Consider the following 21,276-nt stretch of genomic DNA (forward strand, 5'->3'; position numbering starts at 1 on the left):
AGACACATTTCCAAATGATTTTCATTTATATAATGAAAATAAAATTTTTACACAATCAACAGAAACACACCAAGTTTTTTTGTGAAAAATATTTTTAAATAAATTTTTGTCTTTTTTTTTTACATTCTGATATACATATGTAACAAGGTTTATGGCACTGTAACCAGAATCAAATCAAAGAGAAAAAAAAAAAAAAGGAAAAAGGTGGGAAAGAAAGTAACTGGTTTTGTTTAATTCCTTTCTATCTCCAAGCTGGCAACTTTGCACTATTTGTCTATTTTTCAGCTGCCAGCTCTAACTCATTTGCACACTCAAAACACCATATTATTGCACAAGAAGCCACTGAAGGCATATGGTCAGTTCCTTGCTATTTGAAAAAAAAATCTCTTAAACACAGAGAGGGAAGAAAAGTAATCCAGAGTATGAAACACACAAAATCAACAGTATCCTTTGTCTCTTTAAAGAATGTGAAGGGTTCTTAGACCACTTAAGCTGCCCTGGTCTTCTCTTTGCACCAGTAAGCACAGCAGGGCTTGGTTTGGTTGGGTTTTTGTTTTCTATAAGGACAGGTCAGGCAGATCCTAGGTCTTCATGATTCAATGTCTTTTCTACTTACTTTGGGTTCTTTTTAATTGGTTTAAAGTGTAGTATCTTCGGTCTATGAACCTGCACAGACTAGTTAATCGTAAACTCTACAAACAGCTTAAAAGGAAAAGGGGGAGAAACAGGTTTTATGATATTTTTATTGTTGGCTTAAAAAAATTACTTCTTTAGACTCCCTGCTTTGTCAGTTGGTAGGAAGTAAATCTCAACAGCATCAAAAGTTAAATTCTTCTCACACTGGTTAAAAATAAAGTTTTTAAGCAAGTTTGTTTCCATTCACAAACTTTACCCCCATCTAAAAAAAAAAAAAAGAAAAAAAGAAAAGAAAGAATCCATACTCCTTCCTCTTCATCTCCTAAAGGAGAACAGTCATCCTTTCCAGCCAGACTATGGTCACACAACTGTCTCCACACCCATCAGCTTTGGTGTAAGGATTCGCGGTGTCACACCATTGTTCAGGTCTTCCTCAAACTCCAGCAACTGCCCCATGAAGTTAAGGTTTGGGGAAATAATTGGTCGTTTGCCTTTGACAAATTTATAAGCATCAGTCATGGTCATCCGCGTGTGCTTCATCAAGTAAGCGATGACGATGGTGGCAGAGCGGGACACCCCCGCCTGGCAGTGGATGAGCAGCCCCTTCCCACACTGGTGAGCTTCCTCTGGAATGAGGGAGAAAAGCAGGAGGTGCAGGGAAGGGGAAAGAGAGGTGGAAGGAGAGAGGTTAACGTTTACCTAGACTTGATGCTGTCATATTTTGCAGAGAAAGATGACATTAAAATGGTTTGGAAACTAAGTATAATTTCCTATTTAATTGTGTCTGTTTATGTCACAACCTCCAGAAATGGCTAAAAGCAACATTAGCTTGAATAAAAAGCTTTATTTCTACATTTAGAGAGAAGACTAGGTGAAAGAGTCATTCACCATAATAGCGGACTTCCCAGGTGATGGTGGTCAACTGAGGAATGAGCCAAGACATAATCAGCCTAAATGGTAAACAAGTCACTGGTTAAGTAGACACTTCTGATTAAGGATGTTAATTCCCATTGTCACACTGTGTCATTCATCAAAACTATCGACTTAGCAGCAGCAGCAGCAGTGTTATTAACAACGTCTCTCCCACCTGTGATAGAGAAAAAGCACTCCTTTTTTTATATTGTAGAACTGCTCTGTACAGCAACTAGTATTAAATAGATAAGAGTTTCACTCTTAGGAAACGCTGAAGGAGTTTAAAGGAACAAAACTAGAAAGTTACTGTGTTCAGCATCTTACCCAAAAGCCCTATTGTTGCAAAACTAAAGACTCGCAGTATTCAGGCACAGGGTGTCACCTCTGTCCAAACTGCCCAATCCCCTCACATCCATACATGCTGTTCTAACATGGTAATGACACGGATGATGGAGGAATTCGAGTGCTGGCTCAGAATCCAGGGCAATCGAAAAAGATAACACTTTAAAGGTTTTCAGATATATTAAAAAACCAGGAGAACAGCTTGGGCACTGTCGGAATGGATTCTTAGTGACACGGCTAAACTATTGTATTGGCCAAAAAGTTCGTTCGGGTTCTTAGCGTATACAAGTACCCAAACGAACTTTTTGGCCAACCCAAAAAAAGTCATCCCAAAGAGAGTATCCCTGGAAAATATACCAATTAGAAGACTGGGAAAGGAGTATGTAAAGGAGAGCCACATTTTAACATAAACTACTTCTACTGGTTACCTACTCATAGATCAACAAAACAAACATTGTGCAAATTTTCAACTTAAAAACTCAGAGATTTGACTTACTTCTCATAGATAACAGTATTTTACAAAAGCACCTCCTGTTTTCAATTTCTTCTTAGTGCACACTATTTAACAGCCTCCACCCCCAGAGTGGGAAGCATGGGGGTAAAGAAGATGAGCCACAAAGGAACTTGCATGAATTCTGTAACTCCTCAGAGGCTCAATCCTGCTATCTGAATAATGGGAGTGATACTAACCAGGTACAGGGGAATAGAGGAATAAGATCAGCCGACGCAGGAATAACCGACTGTCATAATCAAATCCTAAACCTAGACTCTGCTTAGTTTACATCAGACTCTCCGTGAATGCTCTTATGTTTCCAAAATGGAGTGTGTTTTTCTTAAAGCGAGGCTGTAAGATTTCAGTTTACCCAATGATATAACAATGACAATTTTAAAATTGTGCCTGTGCAGAGTGTGATGTGGAACTGTTTCCAGGCTTTAATGCTATTTTTTGTTTGTTTGTTTGTTTTCTTTCTAAAAAACCAGGTGAGCCTGAATAATTTATAAGGAATGTGGGTGCTTTGAAATCCTCTTAGACCCTAAGCACATCTTATGCTACTCATTAAATAGAAAACAATTTCTAAACTTCCCCCAACTGGAACTAAGACAAAAAATTGTACTCATGATATCATATGTCAACCAGGAAGTTCCTCATCTACTTGGATGAAACTTTTCTCCCTTGGGGCTCAAGGTTTGATTCAGATATCATTAATAAAGAATGTAAGGTATCTTTCCATCCACAAGCATTATGCATTAGAACTACTGTAACATTTGACTTACAGAAAAATCCAAACAAATGTTCTGGCCAACTCAATAATAGAGCCTTGTAAACACCGCCCACGCTTCTGGCCCCAGTGTCTGGCCTTGGAGTCAAGAGCATTAGGCTCTGGTCCCTTCTCTAACACTAAAGTTCCTACAATCTAGGAGAGGTCACTTTACTTTTCTGAGTTTAGTGACCACTCAGAATTTCCTTCCAGATTGAACATTTTATAGCCCTGCAAAACCAGGCAAGATTAGCAAGAAAATGCCTGGGCCAGGTGACCAGAGCTGCCAACTCTACCGCACATCTTCAATGACTGATAAATCCAAATTTGAGGGTTTTTTTCCCTGACAAAGGAGCACTAACATGAGTGCATTCTTCCTGAGACAGAGGCCAGTAACAACCTGCTACAATATTTAGGAAAAGGACTGAGTCACTCTTTTGTAGTAAGAAAGACTGGAGTCACTTGAAAAAACCAATTGTTGAGTACCAGGTCCTCTCCAAGTGATCATTTAAGCCTTGCAACAGTCTGAGGCTTAGAAGCAGCAAAAGTTAAAGTTGAAGATTAGGGTTAGGCTGGTCGCTGCTTCCCTGTGGAGATTAAAGCCTGCTGCTGCTAGAATTTTCTCTCCTTGGGAACTACACGGGCTATACCATTTGATCTTTCCTACTTCAATGAGCCTGGATGAACTAAGAAAATCTAGTATCTCATAAGCACTCAACTTCACACCCTTTGGCTACACAACTATTAAGTATGGAGAGACAAAGCAAACGGAAGGGGAATACTACTCCCTACTCCTCCCACCACCTTGGCACTGATGTGATACATAAAGATGTTCACTATAGCACTGTGTTTATGAAAAATATCCTTCAGAAAAGATCCTTCAGCAAATGCTACCTTGACCACAAGCAGTGGCAATTAACTCAAGGTAAGGGAGACACGGGTGAGTTTAGAAGCCCGTGTCGTACTTACAATACACCCAGCACTCAGTACCTGCAGGGCATTGGTTCCTGCACCCCTCTACTCCTGGGGATAAAATCCATGGATGTTCAAGTCCCTTTATATAAAATGGCACAGTACAATCAGCCCTCCATATCCTGCAGAGGTGGAACCTGTGGATACGGTGCTGTGCTGTGCTGTGCTTAGTCGCTCAGTCATGTACAACTCTTTGCGACTCCATGGATTGTAGCCCGCCAGGCTCCTCTGCCCATGGGGATTCCCCAAGCAAGAATACTGGAGTAGGTTGCCATGCCCTCCTCCAGAGGATCTTCCCAACCCAGGTCTCCCTCACTGCAGGTGGACCCTTTGCTGTCTGAGACACCAGGGAAGCCCACCAGAGGGCAGGCTATATTTAACTTCCTACAAGATGCCAAGAAATCTCAGTAGACCATATACCCACACACCTGTTTTGGCCACCAACTTCTTCCTTTCTACCAATTCTTTTGAGATGTCATAGAACATCTCGATGCTGACCCCTGCCACTTTTTCATTGGGAACTGGAGACATGAGATGGTCTCACTGAATGGATTCCCAACCCAGCTGAATGGCTGTACTTTGATCACCATGGCTCCAGAACACTTGCTGGATTATGGCTTAGAAGAATACTCTGCACCAGGTAGGGGAGCCCAAAAACACTTCCGCGGAGCTTTTCTGCAACTCAGGCAGAAATCGTGGACCTGATATCAAAGCAAAAAAGCTGGAGGGAAAAGGAAGGCAGAAGATGAGACTTCCCCGCGGGAGATAGTTACCGATGAACTCAAAGGCCTCTTCAAAGTACTGCCGCAGGTTCTGCTTGTTGCTGTCGGTGGCCGGCAGCCGCTTGTAGTTGAACAAGCCTTTCTCATAGTGGTAGAGGGGCAGGTGGGTGGTGACGTTGATGACATAGCCGATGTTCAGCCGCTGCATCGTGTCCAGGTCCTGAGCGTCCTGCTCGTTGCCAAGGAACAGGAAGGGCAAGATGGGTGTCAGCTCCGCGTTCTCGATGTCGGGGGTGCTGGGGATGGACTGAGGTAGCATGCTCGAGGCCGCAGACGCGCCGCCCCCCACCTCCCGGCACTCTTGGAGCTGGAGGGAGTTATCACAGAGGTTTTCATGGTTCTGCTTAAAACTGCTAAGTCCACCTGGAACACAAACATAGGAAGTGAGAATGACTCCCTCCTCGAACTTCAGAGCCTGCGGAAGAATGAATGTGTGTAGGTGCTTATTGCATTTTTTAGAAAGAAAATCAAAATACAAACGAAAGTCCATTGGGAGACCCAGGACAAATTTCGGAGGCTGCATACAGTACTTTGAAATTGTGCCTTTTATACAAACTGGGGCATGTTCCCCTGGAAAGAGTTCCACGAAGCATCAGGTAATTTCATTAGCCGCACATTTGATCTGCCCCTAAGAGTCATATGCTCAGTGGCCTATATACAGCCTTGCACTTTAGGAGCCCAGGAAGGCACAGATGACTTCCTCGGGTGTAGAGTTTCTGCCAGTAACTAACTAGGTAGTGGAGGTGTGTGACTTGCGCCCTTTGTAAGCTCACCTCATCCAGAAGGCCAAGTTTGCTCCCAAACAAGAGAGTGGTTATAAGCAAGGACCTTAGAAGAACCCAGATTATCTTGGTTATAATCCCAGTTCCACCACTTCCTGGGTCTGTGATCTGGATAAGTTAATTTCTCTCTCAGCCTCAAATTCCCCATCTGTAAAATGAGGGTAATGGCATATACCTCTTAGTGTGATTAGGAATCTGGTATACAGGGATCTGGAGGAGGCAATGGCACCCCACTCCAGTACTCTTGCCTGGAAACTCCCATGGACGGAGAAGCCTGGCAGGCTGCAGTCCATGAGGGCGCTAAGAGTCGGACTCGACTGAGCAACTTTACTTTCACTTTCATGCATTGGAGAAGGAAATGGCAACCCACTCCAGTGTTCTTGCCTGGAGAATCCCAGGGAGGGCGGAGCCTGGCGTGCGCTGTCTATGGGGTCGCACAGAGTCGGACATGACTGAAGAGACTTAGCAGCAGCAGCAGCATATAGGGATCCATACAAAGTATGCAAACCTCCCCTTCATCAAATGCAGTATCATTTATGGGAATATATATCTTAAAGAAAACATCTGCCAAAGATATCCAGCTAGATGCATAAAGATGTTCACTACAGCAGTATCTGTTTTCTAGAAAGGCCAAGTAAAAAACAAAAACATTTTTGAAAAGAGAAAAGTTGTCAGTCAGTCACCCAAGTGCAATATTATGTAGCCATTCAAAGTTGTGAAAGGAATACGAAAATAAAGACTATGTTTCTATTTAATATTAAACGAAAAAGGCTGATTCAAAAATGTTCACCATCCGCAAGATCAAAAGCTAAAGAACCATGCGAAAAAGAACACTAGTTTAAATTAGGAAAAGAATGGCTTAAAATTTTTTCTTTAATATTTGTTAGATGTGTTTGTGGGTAAGCCCAAAGGATTTTTATGAAGGTCAAATTACACAATGTACATGTAAGGGCTATGAAATCAGAGTTGACAGTATTACCTACTTAGCGAGCCCTAATTCTTATCAATCAGATACACTCTGGCCTTGCCTTTGAACACAGGCAGAAGCTGGAGATCTCCTAGAAGCTGAAAGTCATCAGAACACAACATTTACCACTCGCCCTCTCCTCCAGACAGATGTCTTACTTCTCTCTTGATAGTTTGAGGAGATAAGAGAGGAAACATAAGTGTGAACAGGATATGGTTGTGTTAAAATAAATAAAGGAAGTCGAACTATTCGCCAGTTTCTAAATCTATGTCCTTCTCCATTTCGGGTCTCATCTCTGCCAACCACATCAGGAAGCTCCAGGCTGTGCCCCAGACCAAGTCTCAGCACTGTTCACAGCCAGTGCACACAAGTTGTAAAAACCTGGGAAATCATTATTTTCATTAAGATGCAGCCATGACTCAAAGATGATTTGAAAGGAGTAGTATCATGACCATCTGTGTCTAAACCTATTTGAAGAGAAAAAACAAGAGCTACAAATTCATTTTAATTAATTTCTAGAATTAAACTCTGCCTTTACATCTTCTTAGTTTGTTCTGCTATGAAATAATGATTAAAATAAAAAGTCTGTCTGGATCCAAAGGGATCATTTTTCAAGCAGATGGAAGAAATGGAGATTACCAGAAAAAACTTCATTAGTGAATAGACCTAAACAAGAATTTGAAATTACCGTCACCAACACAAGCTCCACGAGAGAGACCGTAGAGTTATTTAGAAGTCTGCTCAGCTTTGGCTCCATAAAATCCTAGTAAACAGTTCCACACCAGTTCTGTGATGGGAACCTAATTCACTTTTTTTTTTTTTTTTCCTTAAGCAAAAGACAGTTGTTACACTTTTCCATATAAGATGAGAGGACAGAACAACAAAACAAACTCAAAAGAAGCCTTTAGGGGGTAAGTGGTGGGGGAGACTTTTCTGTGTTCTTATTTAGGGTACTCAAGCTGTAATTTGTCTTAAAAGCAGCTAGTTTGGAAAAAAAAAAAAAAAAACTGCACGCCAGAAAACCACACACACAGAAAGAAAGCAGCATAGAGCTTTTTAAAATTCTGTCTCTACACCTCCTTCCCCAATGACATCAGCTGGAGACTCCCCACCTGCCCAGTTGCCATAGCAGTTACACAAAGACATACAATGACATCAGTTGGCATGATATCAGCTCTTTGAGTGCAAACAATACAAGAAGAACTACTTTGTTTAAGGCCTTTGGTGCAACTGTGTTCTGGGGAGCCAATGACGTAATGCTAACAGGTGGCATGAGCCTTCCATTTGCCTAATGGGGGGAAAAAGCCCATGGGGGAGGGGAAGAGAGGGAATTGGAGACAGACAGACACAAAATGCTCAGGATCCCAGGGGGTGTTCACATGCGAAATTATGTGTATGTTTAAGCCATGTGGGAACTCTGTTCATCGAATCTTTGGAGGCAGAGTAGATAGAAAAGGAAATATTCTAATTCACACATATTAACTAGACAAGGAAATGCTCATTGAGGGATATGAACAAACAGTCTGTTCAACTGCCAGTCTGCTGACCAGCGTCAGCATCGGTTCTCCCTAAGGGTCATGCACAGCCAGATACTGCAGTTAAAGAACTCTGAGGATGGTGCTTACAGCAAAATGAACCAGTAGAATCTTATAGTAGTGGCTTTGAGAGAGATGTCTGTAGGGAGGACTGTTTTCGTCCTTAGGGGTTTAGAAGTGAAGGGAAGGAGGAGGGCTCATGTGGTTCTCTCTTCCAACGACTTTCCCTCCACCCTACCTCACTACATCTCATAGAAGCTGAACAGACTGGTCACTTCATGAGGAGTTTTGATTATTTTGTATTTGTTAGGACAACATAGGAACATTACAAAATGACAACTAACAACTGAAGAGGAGGCAGTGTAGCATGGTAGTTAAGAGAAGGGTGAGAGACAGTCAAATACAGACCGCAACTGTGATTCTGTCTCATGAGAGTTTTAAGACCTGGTACAAATCTCTTTTCCTCATTAAGCCTCAGTTTACTGATCTGTGAAGTGGGCATAATATCACCTACCCAAAGAATTGTGGTATAGGATACCTATGTAAACATATGATCTGGCATTTGATAAATAATATCTCATTACTACAATGTCATCATTGCTGCTGCCCTCACCTTCAGCAGATCTGCTGACTCTGAAGTTTGTGAAAACCCTCAACGCAGTGCAGTGATTCTGAGGCCAGACTGCTCAGCCTGAATCCCAGCACTGCCAAACACTGGCAGTGAGACCTTGTATAAGGTCCTTACCTCTCAGCTTCTCCATTTCCCCACAGATGAAACAGGGCCACCTACGTTATTGACAGTCTTGAGAATTAAACTGATTTATAAGAATAAAGTATTTTGAAACAATATATAGCACTTTTTTCATTACTTTGGAAAACTACCATTTTAAAGAAAAAAAAAATTCTAAGACAAATACCATGTGATATCACTTATATGTGGAATATAAAATATGACACAAATGAATCAATTTATGAAACAGAAACAGAATTGTGGATAGAGAACAGACTGGCAGTTGCCAAGGGGGAGGAATTTGGGGGAGGGGTGGAGTGTGAGGTTGGGGTTAGCAGACGTAAACTTTTATATATGGAATGGATAAACACCAAAGTCCTACTGTATAGCACAGAGGACTATATTCAATATCCTATGATGAACCATAATGGAAAAGAAAATTTTTAAAAAGAATGTGTATATAGGTGTAACTGAATCACTTTGCTATACACCAGGAATTAATACAACATTGTAAATCAACTATACTTTCATTAAAAAAAAAAAAAACTAGATATCTCAAAAAAAAATTCTAAAGAAGCCAGAAAAGGAGGAAAAAGAAAGTACAAACTGAATGAATAAAAGAGCTTTAAGATATGAGGTTATAATCCAGAAAAAAAATCTGCTTAATATAAAGACTCTAAATGATAAATAAGCTAATGTTCCAGAGTTTTTATTTTAAAAGTTTATTGAAAAAGAACTAGGAACCAAGGTATCTGAGCAATTTTATAGTTTAAATAATATACTTTTATTATAACGAAAGCAACAGCATCCTATCTTTCCTAAACGATGAAATCTGATTTCATTTTCTTTGTCCTAGCTTTCCCAAGAAAAGTCTGCATGTCTCTGGATTCCTGGTTTTGCCAGAGGAGAATTGAGTGTTTTCAATAAAATCCCTTTTCTCCACTCCCTCCCCTTCTCTCTCCTGTGCCCCCAAGTCCCAGGGGCTGAGTGATCTCTATAGACACAAAACTGCTGGCAGTTATCAGTACAAATACTTCCAGGCAGGAGCAACAGAACTGGGGGCAAACATTTCAAACCTTATCTCAAAACCAGGTTCTCTGCCAAAATGAGTATGGTCAGCATGTGGATTCTGAATGGCAACAACAAAGAACACACAGCACCCCCGCAAAACATGTAAAAATGCAACTGGCGCGTTTCCTCCAGCAGAAGGTCAGTGAGGTGAGAGTACCACGGAAGCAGTGGATTCCAGCTGAAGTGGGAAACCTCTCTTTATAGATGCATTTCAGCTCCTGTAGCTGTTTTGGCTATCCCAGCCCTAGAAACACAAGAGCCCTCTGGAATGTGATTCAGAAGCAATGCTCTGGGTGGCAAATTAAAGAAACTGCATCCAAATGCAGAATCTATAAGCAAGACATTTCCATCTTTCAAAGATGACCAGCACTTTGACACACCAGCTTTTTGGCTGTACGCTAAGTTGAAAAGAGCATTTTCCAGAAATCTAATGAAAATGCTCGCATTGAAGGTCAGCAAATGGCATGAACATCCAAATAAAAGTGGAAGAGAGTGCAAGACGGGCTTTGCTACAAGCCTGCTGTGAGCATATTCATTGTCATTTTTTGTTGTCTAGATTTTCTTACTGGGTAACTAGTTTTTTAAAGTAAAGTGGTGCTTGATGATGGTGGTTAAGAACGTAGACTCTGGAGCCAGACTGCTTGTGCTGAGAATCGTGGTTTCCCTCCTAACTAGCTGTGTTACCTTGGGGAGTTATTTTAACACCTCTGCCCCTCAACTTCCACACCCATTATGTGGAGCTAACAGTAGTGTTTATGTCATAGAGCCCTTAATATGGATAAGATAATACATGAGTTATTAACACTATAAATGAGAAAGCGATTGTTAGAAAATGGGCCCTTATGGATACTATTTTGTGGGCTGTGGAAACTGGAGTCCATCTGAGCAGACTCTCAAGATCCTATTCTCACAAAGCCTGAATAAATTGGAGCTGACGTCAGGCTTCCAGATTTGAAAGTCTCAAAGACAGAAGATGAGGTGGGTGGGGAGGGGAGTGGGGGTAGAGGTGGGGGATTGTTTCATACTTTTCAGGGAAGAAAATCACCCACCTTAATAGGAGAGAGGAATATTAGAATATTATACGATACTAGGCATATAATCTAGATCCACAAAGATTACTTCTACCTCTTATTCTCTAAGAAATGGTCTTCATAAGTTATAGATGCAACAGGGGATTTTATAGTAGGAATGGTTTCAAGTTCAATACCAGAAGGTATCACCTAAACTGTTTTATAACCAGTTGTGTCCCCAGGGAATGAATATCCTTTCCTAAGGGAGGTGGCATTAAAGAGGGAGAATGAGTCAAAGCACGGTGTCACCAGGTGTAAGGTAAGAACAAAAGGGATAAAAGAAACGACTTTGTTACCAGGGGAAGAGAGAATCTTAGAAGGCTGAGTCCAGCAGTGTTGCTGGTGGAGACTGAGTCAGAGAAGAGTACCTCTGTGACCCTTAACATGCTGTCATTTCATTGCTTACATGTGAACTGTCCGATGTGTGAAAAAAGCATACGCAACAAGTTACCATACAGGTTAAAACTCTTAAAGAAAAGTTAGGATCTTGAATTCAAAGGAGCACATTTTTTTATTATTTGGGCAATATTTGTTTTCTGGGAAGATATATCTGTTCGTTTGTTAGTCCCTAGCCTCCATGATTTTTTACTGTCTGGTTTCTCTAATAGGAGATACAAGTTCTCCACAGATGTATTTTAAAAGCCAACTGTAGAAGGTAGTTTGTAATATATCAGGCATCAGGGAAAGAGTGCAGGAATAACCTGATTTAAATCCCTTTGTACGCAGGACTTAGCTACATGTTATAGGAAGATAGGTGATTTGTTGATATGTTTGATGCCAATAACTATAGGTAAGAGATCAATCTCTCAGTCATGGATGGGTGATCAATCTCTTTTTGGAAATAATTTAGGTAAGTTAAAAGATATGTATAAAAGGATCTCTCTGGTGTGTATTTTACCTAGTGACAAATCATACTTGGAAATTACTTTAAGAATGTCCCTCACAAAACTGTCTTTCCAAAATAAATATTACCCCTATCTTTACACCTAATAGTAATTTAACAAAGTTATATTTAGTGATGTTCTGAGAGGAAAAAAAAAAAACAGAAAAGTCTTCAAAATTTTCTGCCAGAATATTCTCAAATTTTGAGTTAATAATATGGTCCTTTCATTGAATTTTCTGCTGGACAAAAATCATAATTTAGACTATTAATGCTTACCTGAAATAGACTTTCCAGATTATTTGCCATCCTTTCTACTACAACAGTAGTAGATTATAAAATCTAGCACTCTGAATCAGCTAATACTTAGCTATAATATGTATCCAGAGCTAGAAACAATCATTTTTGCTCTTTCCTAATTTTATGTAAGAGGCAATGTGCTTTCAGCTAAATATTTGGTTCTACATACTTCTACAACTACTTCCAATTATTAACTTGTTTGGGGGCTCTGACTTCTTGTGTTTTATAATGTATCACTTCCTTCTTTGACAGATAGAATCTTTGTACTGCCCTCAATGAAAAGAACTTTTTTGTTGTTAATTCCTGCCTAAATATTTACCTCAAGAAAGCAAACAGAGTCAGAACGATCCAATGACTTAGGGTCTTTGATTTATAAAAACTGAAAATGAAGCTTTAATTGTATGCATTCCAAGAAACGCTGACACTGGCATGTTTCTGACAAGTTAAAAAGTTTCTCCTTCTAACCCTATCTATCACCCTACCCTCAGCTCAGAAGCTGTCCCTGCTTCCTCCACTCCGGCCATAATCAGCTTGTTCTCTGTATCTAATAAGTCTGTTTCGGTTTGGTTTTGTTTATTTGGTTTGTTAGGAGATAGACAAAAAGATGAAGGGGATGAAGAGGTACAAAATTCCAACGATCAAATATGTAAGTCATGGGGATGAAATTCACAGCACAGGGAATATCAATAATATTATAATAACTCTGTATGGTGACAGATGGAAACGAGGTTTAGCACAGCGATCATTTTGCAATGTATAAGAATATTGAATCACTATGGTATACACCTGAGACTAATGTGATATATGTCGATTATAATTCAACAAAACATCAAGTGAGCTAATTGTATAGTATTTAAATAATAGATCAATAAAGCTACTTTAAAAACAAATCAAAACAAAAGAAAAACAAAAAGCAACAAAACTGAAGTTGAACATGGAATGAATTTTGAGTTTGGGATCAGCAGATACAAACTATTTTGCATAGAACAGATAAATAACAAAGTCCTACTATATAGCACAGGGAAGTAAATTCAATACTCTGTGATAAACTATAATGGAAAAGAATATGAAAAAGACTCTGTGTCTAGGTATAACTGAATCACTTTGTTGTACAGCAGAAATGAACACAACATTGTAAATCAACTATATTTCAATAAAATGAATTTTTTTAAAAAAAGTCGCCTCACTACCCAGTTGGTGGAGAAGAAAGCTGGGGATTAAATTTCAGCCTGCTGAAGTAGCTCTCAACTGCACACACAAAAAAGCAGCTTCTTGTCACTACCCTTGAAGGGCGGCGCACTTGTGTTGCCCCCTTCTTAGCATTCGTACTTTAAGGCTTTAATGAGTAACTAGTGTTTAGGAGAGAGCAGTTTAATTTGTGTGTATTTGAAGAACACGGGCAGATTGTTTGAGAGCATACTTCGCTCTCCAAGTATGTAAATACAGCCTGTTTCTTTAAATCTGTTACCTCATTTATTTACATTAGAACAGAAAGCACTGCCAGAAGCAACAGCTGATGACAGTCATACAATTTTCCACAAAGACAACAATTAAACAGCTCTGTGTTCTTTTAATGAGCAGATGACTTTTCTGAGAGCAGGCTTCAAACTTAAGATCGCTGAGTTCCCACAGCCAGGAACCCCTCAGGTTTGGCAGAAGTCACTGTGACTTTAAGGAAAAACACCCTTTGGCCCCCGGTCCTGCCAGCCTGCCTGTGTTAGCTTCTCTTTCTCCCTCCCCACCCTCCCCCTGCCTGTCTCACAAAACACTTTGGAAAGAAAACAAAGGGAGCTTCTACCTGGAACATGTTTGATGCTTAAACGTCCAATGAATCCGCACGATATTTTTGAAACTTATTTTTAAAGAGTTGAAGTGAAGATGGGAAAAGTGGTCAAGCCCTGCTCCTGTCCACCACCCCCCACACACACACACACACCATGAGGCCCCTTAGTGTAGAGAACACCATCTTTACATCACCCTCCCCATTCTGCCTCCTAAAAGTTTCAGGAAGCACCATCTGGAAGGCAGAGAGATCAAGCCAGTTAATCCTAAAGGAAATCAACCCTGAATATTCATTGGAAGGACTGAAACTGAAGCTCCAATACTTTGGCCACCTGGGGGGAAGAGCAGACTCATTGGAAAAGACCCTGATGCTGGGAAAGTCTGAAGGTAAAAGGAGAAGAGGGCAGCAGAGGAAGAGATGGTTAGATAGCATCACCAATGGACATAAATCTGAGCAAACCCCAGGAGATCGTGAAGGACAGGGAAGTCTGGCGGGCTACAGTCCATGGGGCCGCAAAGAGTGGGACATCACTTAGGGACTGACAGACAGCAGCAGCAACCTGGAAGGCAGCAGGTAGGCATAATTGATTTTTCCAAGTCGCTTCTTCAGCCTGAGGGGCAAGAGAAGTTGTCCATGCTCTCTTAGGCCAAGCCTGGACTGGTCCAAGCTGACCTCTATGGGTATACTTGTACCCTTCTTCCCCCAGTCTGTCCAAAGTCCCACGTTATGGTCCTTATTTTCATTGGGAGTTCATCTGCCATGAGACTGAGCTTCACATCCACTCACAAAAATGCCAATAAAAGAAATCAATGCAAAAGTTTTTCTTTTCAAGACAGAGCTTTGGGATTCAATCAAGGGAACAGCTTTCTGCTACAAAGTGTGCCTATCAAACTACAGATTGAGTATATAGAGGCGCTGATAGCAAGACAGCCAAGTTCAAGCCTCCCGTTCCTGAAAACATGAAAGTTCGGATTTCCTTCTGGCCCATCCACATCTAAACTTTACCTATTTCATCCCAGGCCAACCAGTTCCTAGGGAGAAAGGCATATCTCAAACACACAGCTCAGGCCTATGGGTTTTAACAGATACACCTGATGAACACAACTTTTAAAATCTCTTTTAGGGACTTTCCTGACAGTCCAGTGGTTAAGACTCTGTTCTCCCAGTGCAAGGGGCCTAAGTTCAATCACTGGTTAGGGAACTAAGAGCCTGGAGACTTCAACTAAGACCCAGTGCACTCAAATATATAAATAAATATTTAGAAAATCTCTTTTATTTGAGAGCAAATCCTCCCAGACATTTTGAGATTTGAATGACAGGCTGATGATGCCCCTTCCCTCTCCCCTCCTCTCACCCTCCCCACCAGTCAGGGTCCGATAGGAGGAGATGGATGATCAACATATAAAACAGAAATAAAATGATAATGATTAATGATGATGAGGGCCATGAGGTGCCCTCCAGGTCTCCGGTGCTGTGAGAGGGAGCCGATTAGATCAGGTTTCAGGGCAGGCCTCTCTGGGGATAAAATGGAATTGACTGGTTTGGAAAACGGATGGAAGGGAGGGGACTCAGGAGAACAGTTGAGGCAGAGAGGACCGCAACAAGAGGCCAAGGCAGGACACTCATGAGGCCTCGATGACTCAAAGGCACAGAATGTGATGAAGCAGAACGAGGGAGCAAGAGTGACCAGAAGAGGCCCAGGAGTCTGCAGAGGGCCTCTGAGAGCCATTAAGCAATTGGGATGTTAATCTAAGTTCAGCAGGAAGCTCCTGAATGTTTAGAAGTCCATAATACGTGATCAATATGAGTTTGAAAGGCAAAGAGAGAGAAGAGTGAGAAAAAAGTTATTAATAATTTGGCAGATGGTACAGTTTATCTATATTCCAAACCTGGGCAAAATTTATACCCTTCCTTTTGCAGAATACACGTTTTGTACCCACTATGGACTGACTGTCTCCTCCTGTCCCCACCCAAATTCTCATGCTGAAGCCCTAATCCCTAATGTGATATTATTTGGAGATGGGACTTTTGAGAAATAATTAGGTTTAGATGAGCTTATGAGGTAGGGTCCTTATAAAGGGGGTTAGAACCTTATAAGAAGAGATACCAAATACCTTGGTCTGTCCCTCTGTGTGTGTCTCAGATTGAGGACACAGCAAGAAGGTGTCCACCTGCAAGCCAGGAAGACCTCACCAGAACCTGACCATCCTATATCCTGATCCCAGACTTCTAGACTCCAAAATTGTTGGAAAATAAATGTCTGTTCTTGAAGGCACCCAGTCTATGGTATTTTGTCATGGCAGCCCAAGCAGACAAACACAGCAATGCTTTTAATTCCCATATAGCTTACTTTTTGAAAATGTGAATTATAATGCTTACTTTTGAAGTACCACACCCATGGCTGTGGACTGCCTAAGAATCTGACTCCTGGGAGCCAGCTCAAGTAGGTACCATATCTCAAATTCAAGCCAGAAGTGGTCCAAGGTCAAGATGGGAAAGCTGCCTAAAGCATACCTGTGGAATCTTCCAGAACCTTCATGCCACAAGCCAGCTACAAGCAGAGGAGCCCATTTCGTCCCCAAAACACATGTCTCCTCATTAGTTATACTCTCCCTGTGGATCAGTGCTGACCCCTGTCCTTCCTGCAGCCTCTCTCTGGGTTGAAGAAAGGTTTAGCTGGAGACTTTCTGTGTATCAGGGAGGCCACTCGATACCATGTTAGGGCTTCTCCTCTGTTCACTAAAAAGCTCAATACCGGTTAATCCATCAGGAAGGATTAAAGAAGGCGGAAAAAAAAATCCATGAGATCATGCTGGAAGACTAGAGAGGGAAGAATGTTAACAGGAGAAGAGAGCTATAAAACACAAAGCCATGTTTTCCCCAAGAGCTCAAGCAGATACTCTCCATGCTTGTTTAGGTCTCTGAAGAGAGGGGAAAGCATTCTTTGCTTTGCAGCCCAGGAGTTTAACTAATGAAGCATTGCTAAACAAACAAACAGAGGAAAGCCCAGTAAAGTTACTCATTAAACAAGCCCACTGTACGAAAGGAAAACTGTTGCTTAATGATCCACCTCCCCTGAGGACCAGCATTTATCTTAGACCCCAAATTAAACACATCACAACTTCACGGCAAAAGTATGTTTCCCAGAGGGATTTAAGTAGAGTCCAATTAAATAAATCTCTAGAAATATCAAGAGCAGGCCTCAAGAGAGAACATATTTCTACTGTGAAACATTCCCATTGGAAATCATGTTCGTAAAAGGTCATCTACAAACATCCATGACAAGAGGAGGGGAAGAAAGGCAGGAAGCAAGACAGGGTCATGCAAGTGAAGGGTGGGTTCCATCCTTACTATCATGTAGGGAAGCACCGGGCAAAGAGTGCTGTGAGCTTCTCCGCTAGCTGTGGGTGACACTCCCATGTCCAAACAAACAGCTTTTACAAGGATGTGTTTTCATATGATCTGAGGGTCAAAGGGCTGTGGCTTAGGGAATTCAGGAAGTGGCAGGGGAAAGGATCAAGTGTCAACATCAAACCATGAGTCGTTTTACTGAACCAGTGTTTTCAGTTCACAAAAGGCATAGCAACAACTTCCTCAAGCCACTGAGCTGAATTCTATATTTGGCAAGAATACTAAGCAAGTCTGAGCATTAAGGATAAACTGCCAGAAAGAGCAGGCATGAGCTCTCTTGGCTCAAGGATTCACTGAGTCAGCTGTGGCCAGTGGTCCGAGCCCCACATGAGGGCTGAACTTGGAAAGATCAGCCTAGAGCCAGGTGAGAGGCCTTTGTATGCCGAGAGATACACGCGTTTGCACCAGGTCAAAAGCTGGTGTGTCTCCATGTCATGGATCACCTTCTGGGATGAAAGAGAAGAAAAAATAAACCAGGAAGCCAGTATCTCTGGCAGGGAGGACTGGGATCATATATTTTCAGTGTAGACTTGAGGTTCAGTAGAAGGTCGGCCAAGTCATGGTTGGTTCAACCTGGGATGGGTGGAAAGGAGAGGTGACTTGAGAGGCACCCCACATCTGGCACTGCCAGGTTGCCCAGCGCCCTCGTATGAAGCCAGGCCTAACATTGCTCAGGGCACAGAAGTCCTGACAGCAGGGACTTGGAACACTGCCCCCCTTTCGATGCCGCAGTCATACTGGGTGCTAGCTCTGTGACCCATCTTGCCACTTCTAGAAAACCAGGGGTTTGGATCATCTGTAAGTTTCTCCCCAAGATTTCAGCATTCTATAATTTCAGCACAGTGTGGTCAAACTGGACATCAATGAACAACCAACAGAGACATTATCATGGGATTTGTGAACCCTAGATGACCTGCTTCCCGCTTCAGGGCCTCTGCACGAGCTGTTCCCTCTTCCTGGAACTCCCTTCCCCTAGGTCCTCGTGTAGGTGATTCACACTTCAGATCAAACAGGATCCCATCAGAAAGGTCTTCCTTTTTTTTACAGCAACTCTCCCACAGATCTCTTTCACTATATTGTGAAGTTTTAAAGTTTCATAGTCTTCAATGATCGCTTATCTGAAATCACATGTTAATTTCTTCCCTTGTTTATTGTTATTATTAAAGTGTGGATCCCAACAAAGCTGAGCTGTTGTGCATCTTAGAGGAAACACAGCATCACTGCCCTGTGGCTCAGGCGGCCTCTGCACTTTCCAGCAGCATGATCTCAGCAAAGTTCCTTAGCCTCCTTGTACCCAAGCTTCCTCATTTGCAAAACTGGGCTAATAACAGTTCCAGCAGGCAACAATAGAGTCACTTCAAGGATTTAATGAACTAATACTGGGAGTTATTCATAGAAATTGGAAGTATGCACTGTTTAGCACCTAGAGCCATACCTGATTTTTTTTTATAGTAGATACTCATTGAATGTTTCTAGAGTTTAAAGAAGAGACACATTAGTTGTGATAGGAAATGTCACTGAGGGTGGAAGAGTAACTTGTTTGAAGTCAGTAGACCTGAATTCCAATCCCATCTCTGCCAATTACTAGCTGGGCGTCCTTATACTGTAACTTCTCTGAGTGTCAGTTACAGGTAAATAGCTATTCCTAACCTATATCTATCTCAGACTTCCCAGGTGGCACAGTGATAAAGAATCTGCCTGCAATGCAGGAGACATGAGCTTGATCCCTGGGTCAGGAAGATCCCCTGGAGAAGGAAATGGCAAACCACTTCAGCGTTCTTGCCTGAGAAATCCCATGGACAGAGGAGCCTGATGGGCTACACTCCATGGGACCATGAAGAGTCAGACAGGACTTAGTGACTAAACAGCAACAAAACTTACAGCTTCCTTGTAAAGAATAGAAACATTAACTATGAATGACAGAATTTCTTGACACATTGATTACAAACAATAAGCAGTGTGGTTACATATTTATTAAAAACATTTCTAGATTAAATGAGCTTTGGAATGAGAGGAGAAAGATCCAGTTCATTGTAAAGATGTACTATATGTTGCTCGGCATAATGCTAGGAATTTAAAAGATTAAAATGTTTTTAAGAATATATAGTCTCTGAAGATAAATCAAATGAGAGAAAGAAAGAGATGAAGGAAAAATCGAGGAAATGTAGCAAAAGGCCTGGCATAAGAAACATTTTAAGACTCCTCGAATACCCTGTGATAAACCACATTGGAAAAGAATATGAAAAAGAACGTGTGTCTGTCTAGATATAACTGACTCACTTTGCTATACAGCAGAAATCAACACAACATGGTAAATCAGCTATACTTGAATAAAAAATAAAAAAAAAAACCTGAAATGATGCCATCCCATTGAGACTTGTGTAGGACAGGTACAGGGCCGGCCAGGTGAGTTTACTGTGAGGACACAGAAATCCTGTCACTCTCCCAGACTGGGAAGGAGGGCTGGAAAGGTTCATGGGGAAGAGGTAGCCTGTAGGAGCTACAAACAGCCATGCCTGAGGATGACTGGGGTCAAAGACAAATCATTCCTGGTGGCCTTTAACCTTTTCTCCTCTCTCCATGCCTCCTCATTGGACGTTCTATATAAGCCATGAATGATTAGAAGAGCCATGAACAAGTAGAAGCTTACTTAGGAGGGAGCACTCAGCCTGCGGGATGTCAGGGAACAGGGCGAGAGACCCCACCCCCATCCCAAGTCTATTTACATACTCATTTATTAAGCATGAAATGTGAGCTGCGGGGGACAGTACTGAGATCTAGTTGGGCCCCCACCCAGCTAACTGGTTTGCCCAATGAGACAAGCTGAGTTAACAGACAGATGAGTCACACGGTATGAATTCACCAGCCCCAGGGCCATTTCTTCTGCCTCCTGTTGAAGGGACAGAGGCTGGATGTAAAATCAGCAATTCCAGGTTCCTCCCATCCCTCCCTCTCAACCTTGCACCTTTGAGCAAGTTACTTAACTCAGCAGCCATTTTAAAATATAATCATATCCTAAGAGCTTTTTCTTCCAACACAGGAGTTTCCTCTTCTCTAAAAAAGACTGTTCCAGCCCTGGTTCTCTCACAGGGGTCACATTACCGGTGTTCTTAAAAGAAAGAAACAAAGGCCTCAGAGACGCTGGTCGTCTGGAAGGTGAGGATCTCAGAGACACAGAGTGAGCAGAGAACGCCGTTTTCTGTGTCTTTTTGGTTCGTTCTCACAAACTCTTTCTAACCTTCCTAGAAAATGGAAGATTAGCTCCCACAGTTGCTGAGAGTGGCAGTTACCTAACTCTCTGCAACCTCAAAGCTGAACAGTTCTGAAGAGCAAGCCTGGCATAGTGGTAGTATGCAGAGTGCCCAGAGCTGGCCCAAGTAGGTAGAAATCAAGTCACTGTGGGCATTTCAAGAGACTTCTTTTCCAATTCTAGAAGAGTCTTTGTTTCATTCCTTGTTTTCATTGGTAAAGGAATCTCCCCTTGCAGTAACTACACAGCTTAAGTTTGTCTTTTCTTAGAAATGAGACTTCTAGGGCAGCCCCAAGATGCCCTTGTAGGAGTCCACTTTCTAGGAGCTGGTGACCTAAGAGGGCCTTCAGGAAGAGAGCCAGGCCTCAGCGGTAACAGAAGGGTGACCGTTAGCAGGACCACAGGGAAGACAGTGTCTATTTTAAGAAGGAAGGCGAAACCAAACTGAAAAAGAAAAAGAAAACACATGGAATGATGGTTTAAAAATCCAAACCAAAGCCCCCAAAGAAAAGATCTGAACACAGCATTTAGGAGATGTCAATAGGACACGTATGACAAAAGTGTGATTCAAAACACTGCTGCTGCTGAGTCACT

The 21,276-nt window shown here is 41.8% G+C and overlaps 1 protein-coding gene across 1 annotated transcript in view; it reads right to left on the reverse strand.

Moving 5' to 3' along the window:
* Nucleotides 1-252: 252 nt before the first annotated feature.
* The window catches only part of DUSP10 (dual specificity phosphatase 10), a 39,888-nt gene continuing 18,864 nt past the window's right edge, over nt 253-21,276 (reverse strand). The window contains exons 3-4 of the mRNA XM_068986309.1: nt 4,895-5,266; nt 253-1,262 (exon numbers count right to left, since the gene is read on the reverse strand). Of these exons, the coding sequence (XP_068842410.1) occupies nt 997-1,262; nt 4,895-5,266 (638 nt within the window). The 3' untranslated portion in view covers nt 253-996. The remainder of the gene's footprint in view (nt 1,263-4,894; nt 5,267-21,276) is intronic.

The sequence above is a fragment of the Capricornis sumatraensis genome, chromosome 14, assembly GCF_032405125.1.
Source record: "Capricornis sumatraensis isolate serow.1 chromosome 14, serow.2, whole genome shotgun sequence".
Classification (NCBI taxonomy): domain Eukaryota; kingdom Metazoa; phylum Chordata; class Mammalia; order Artiodactyla; family Bovidae; genus Capricornis; species Capricornis sumatraensis.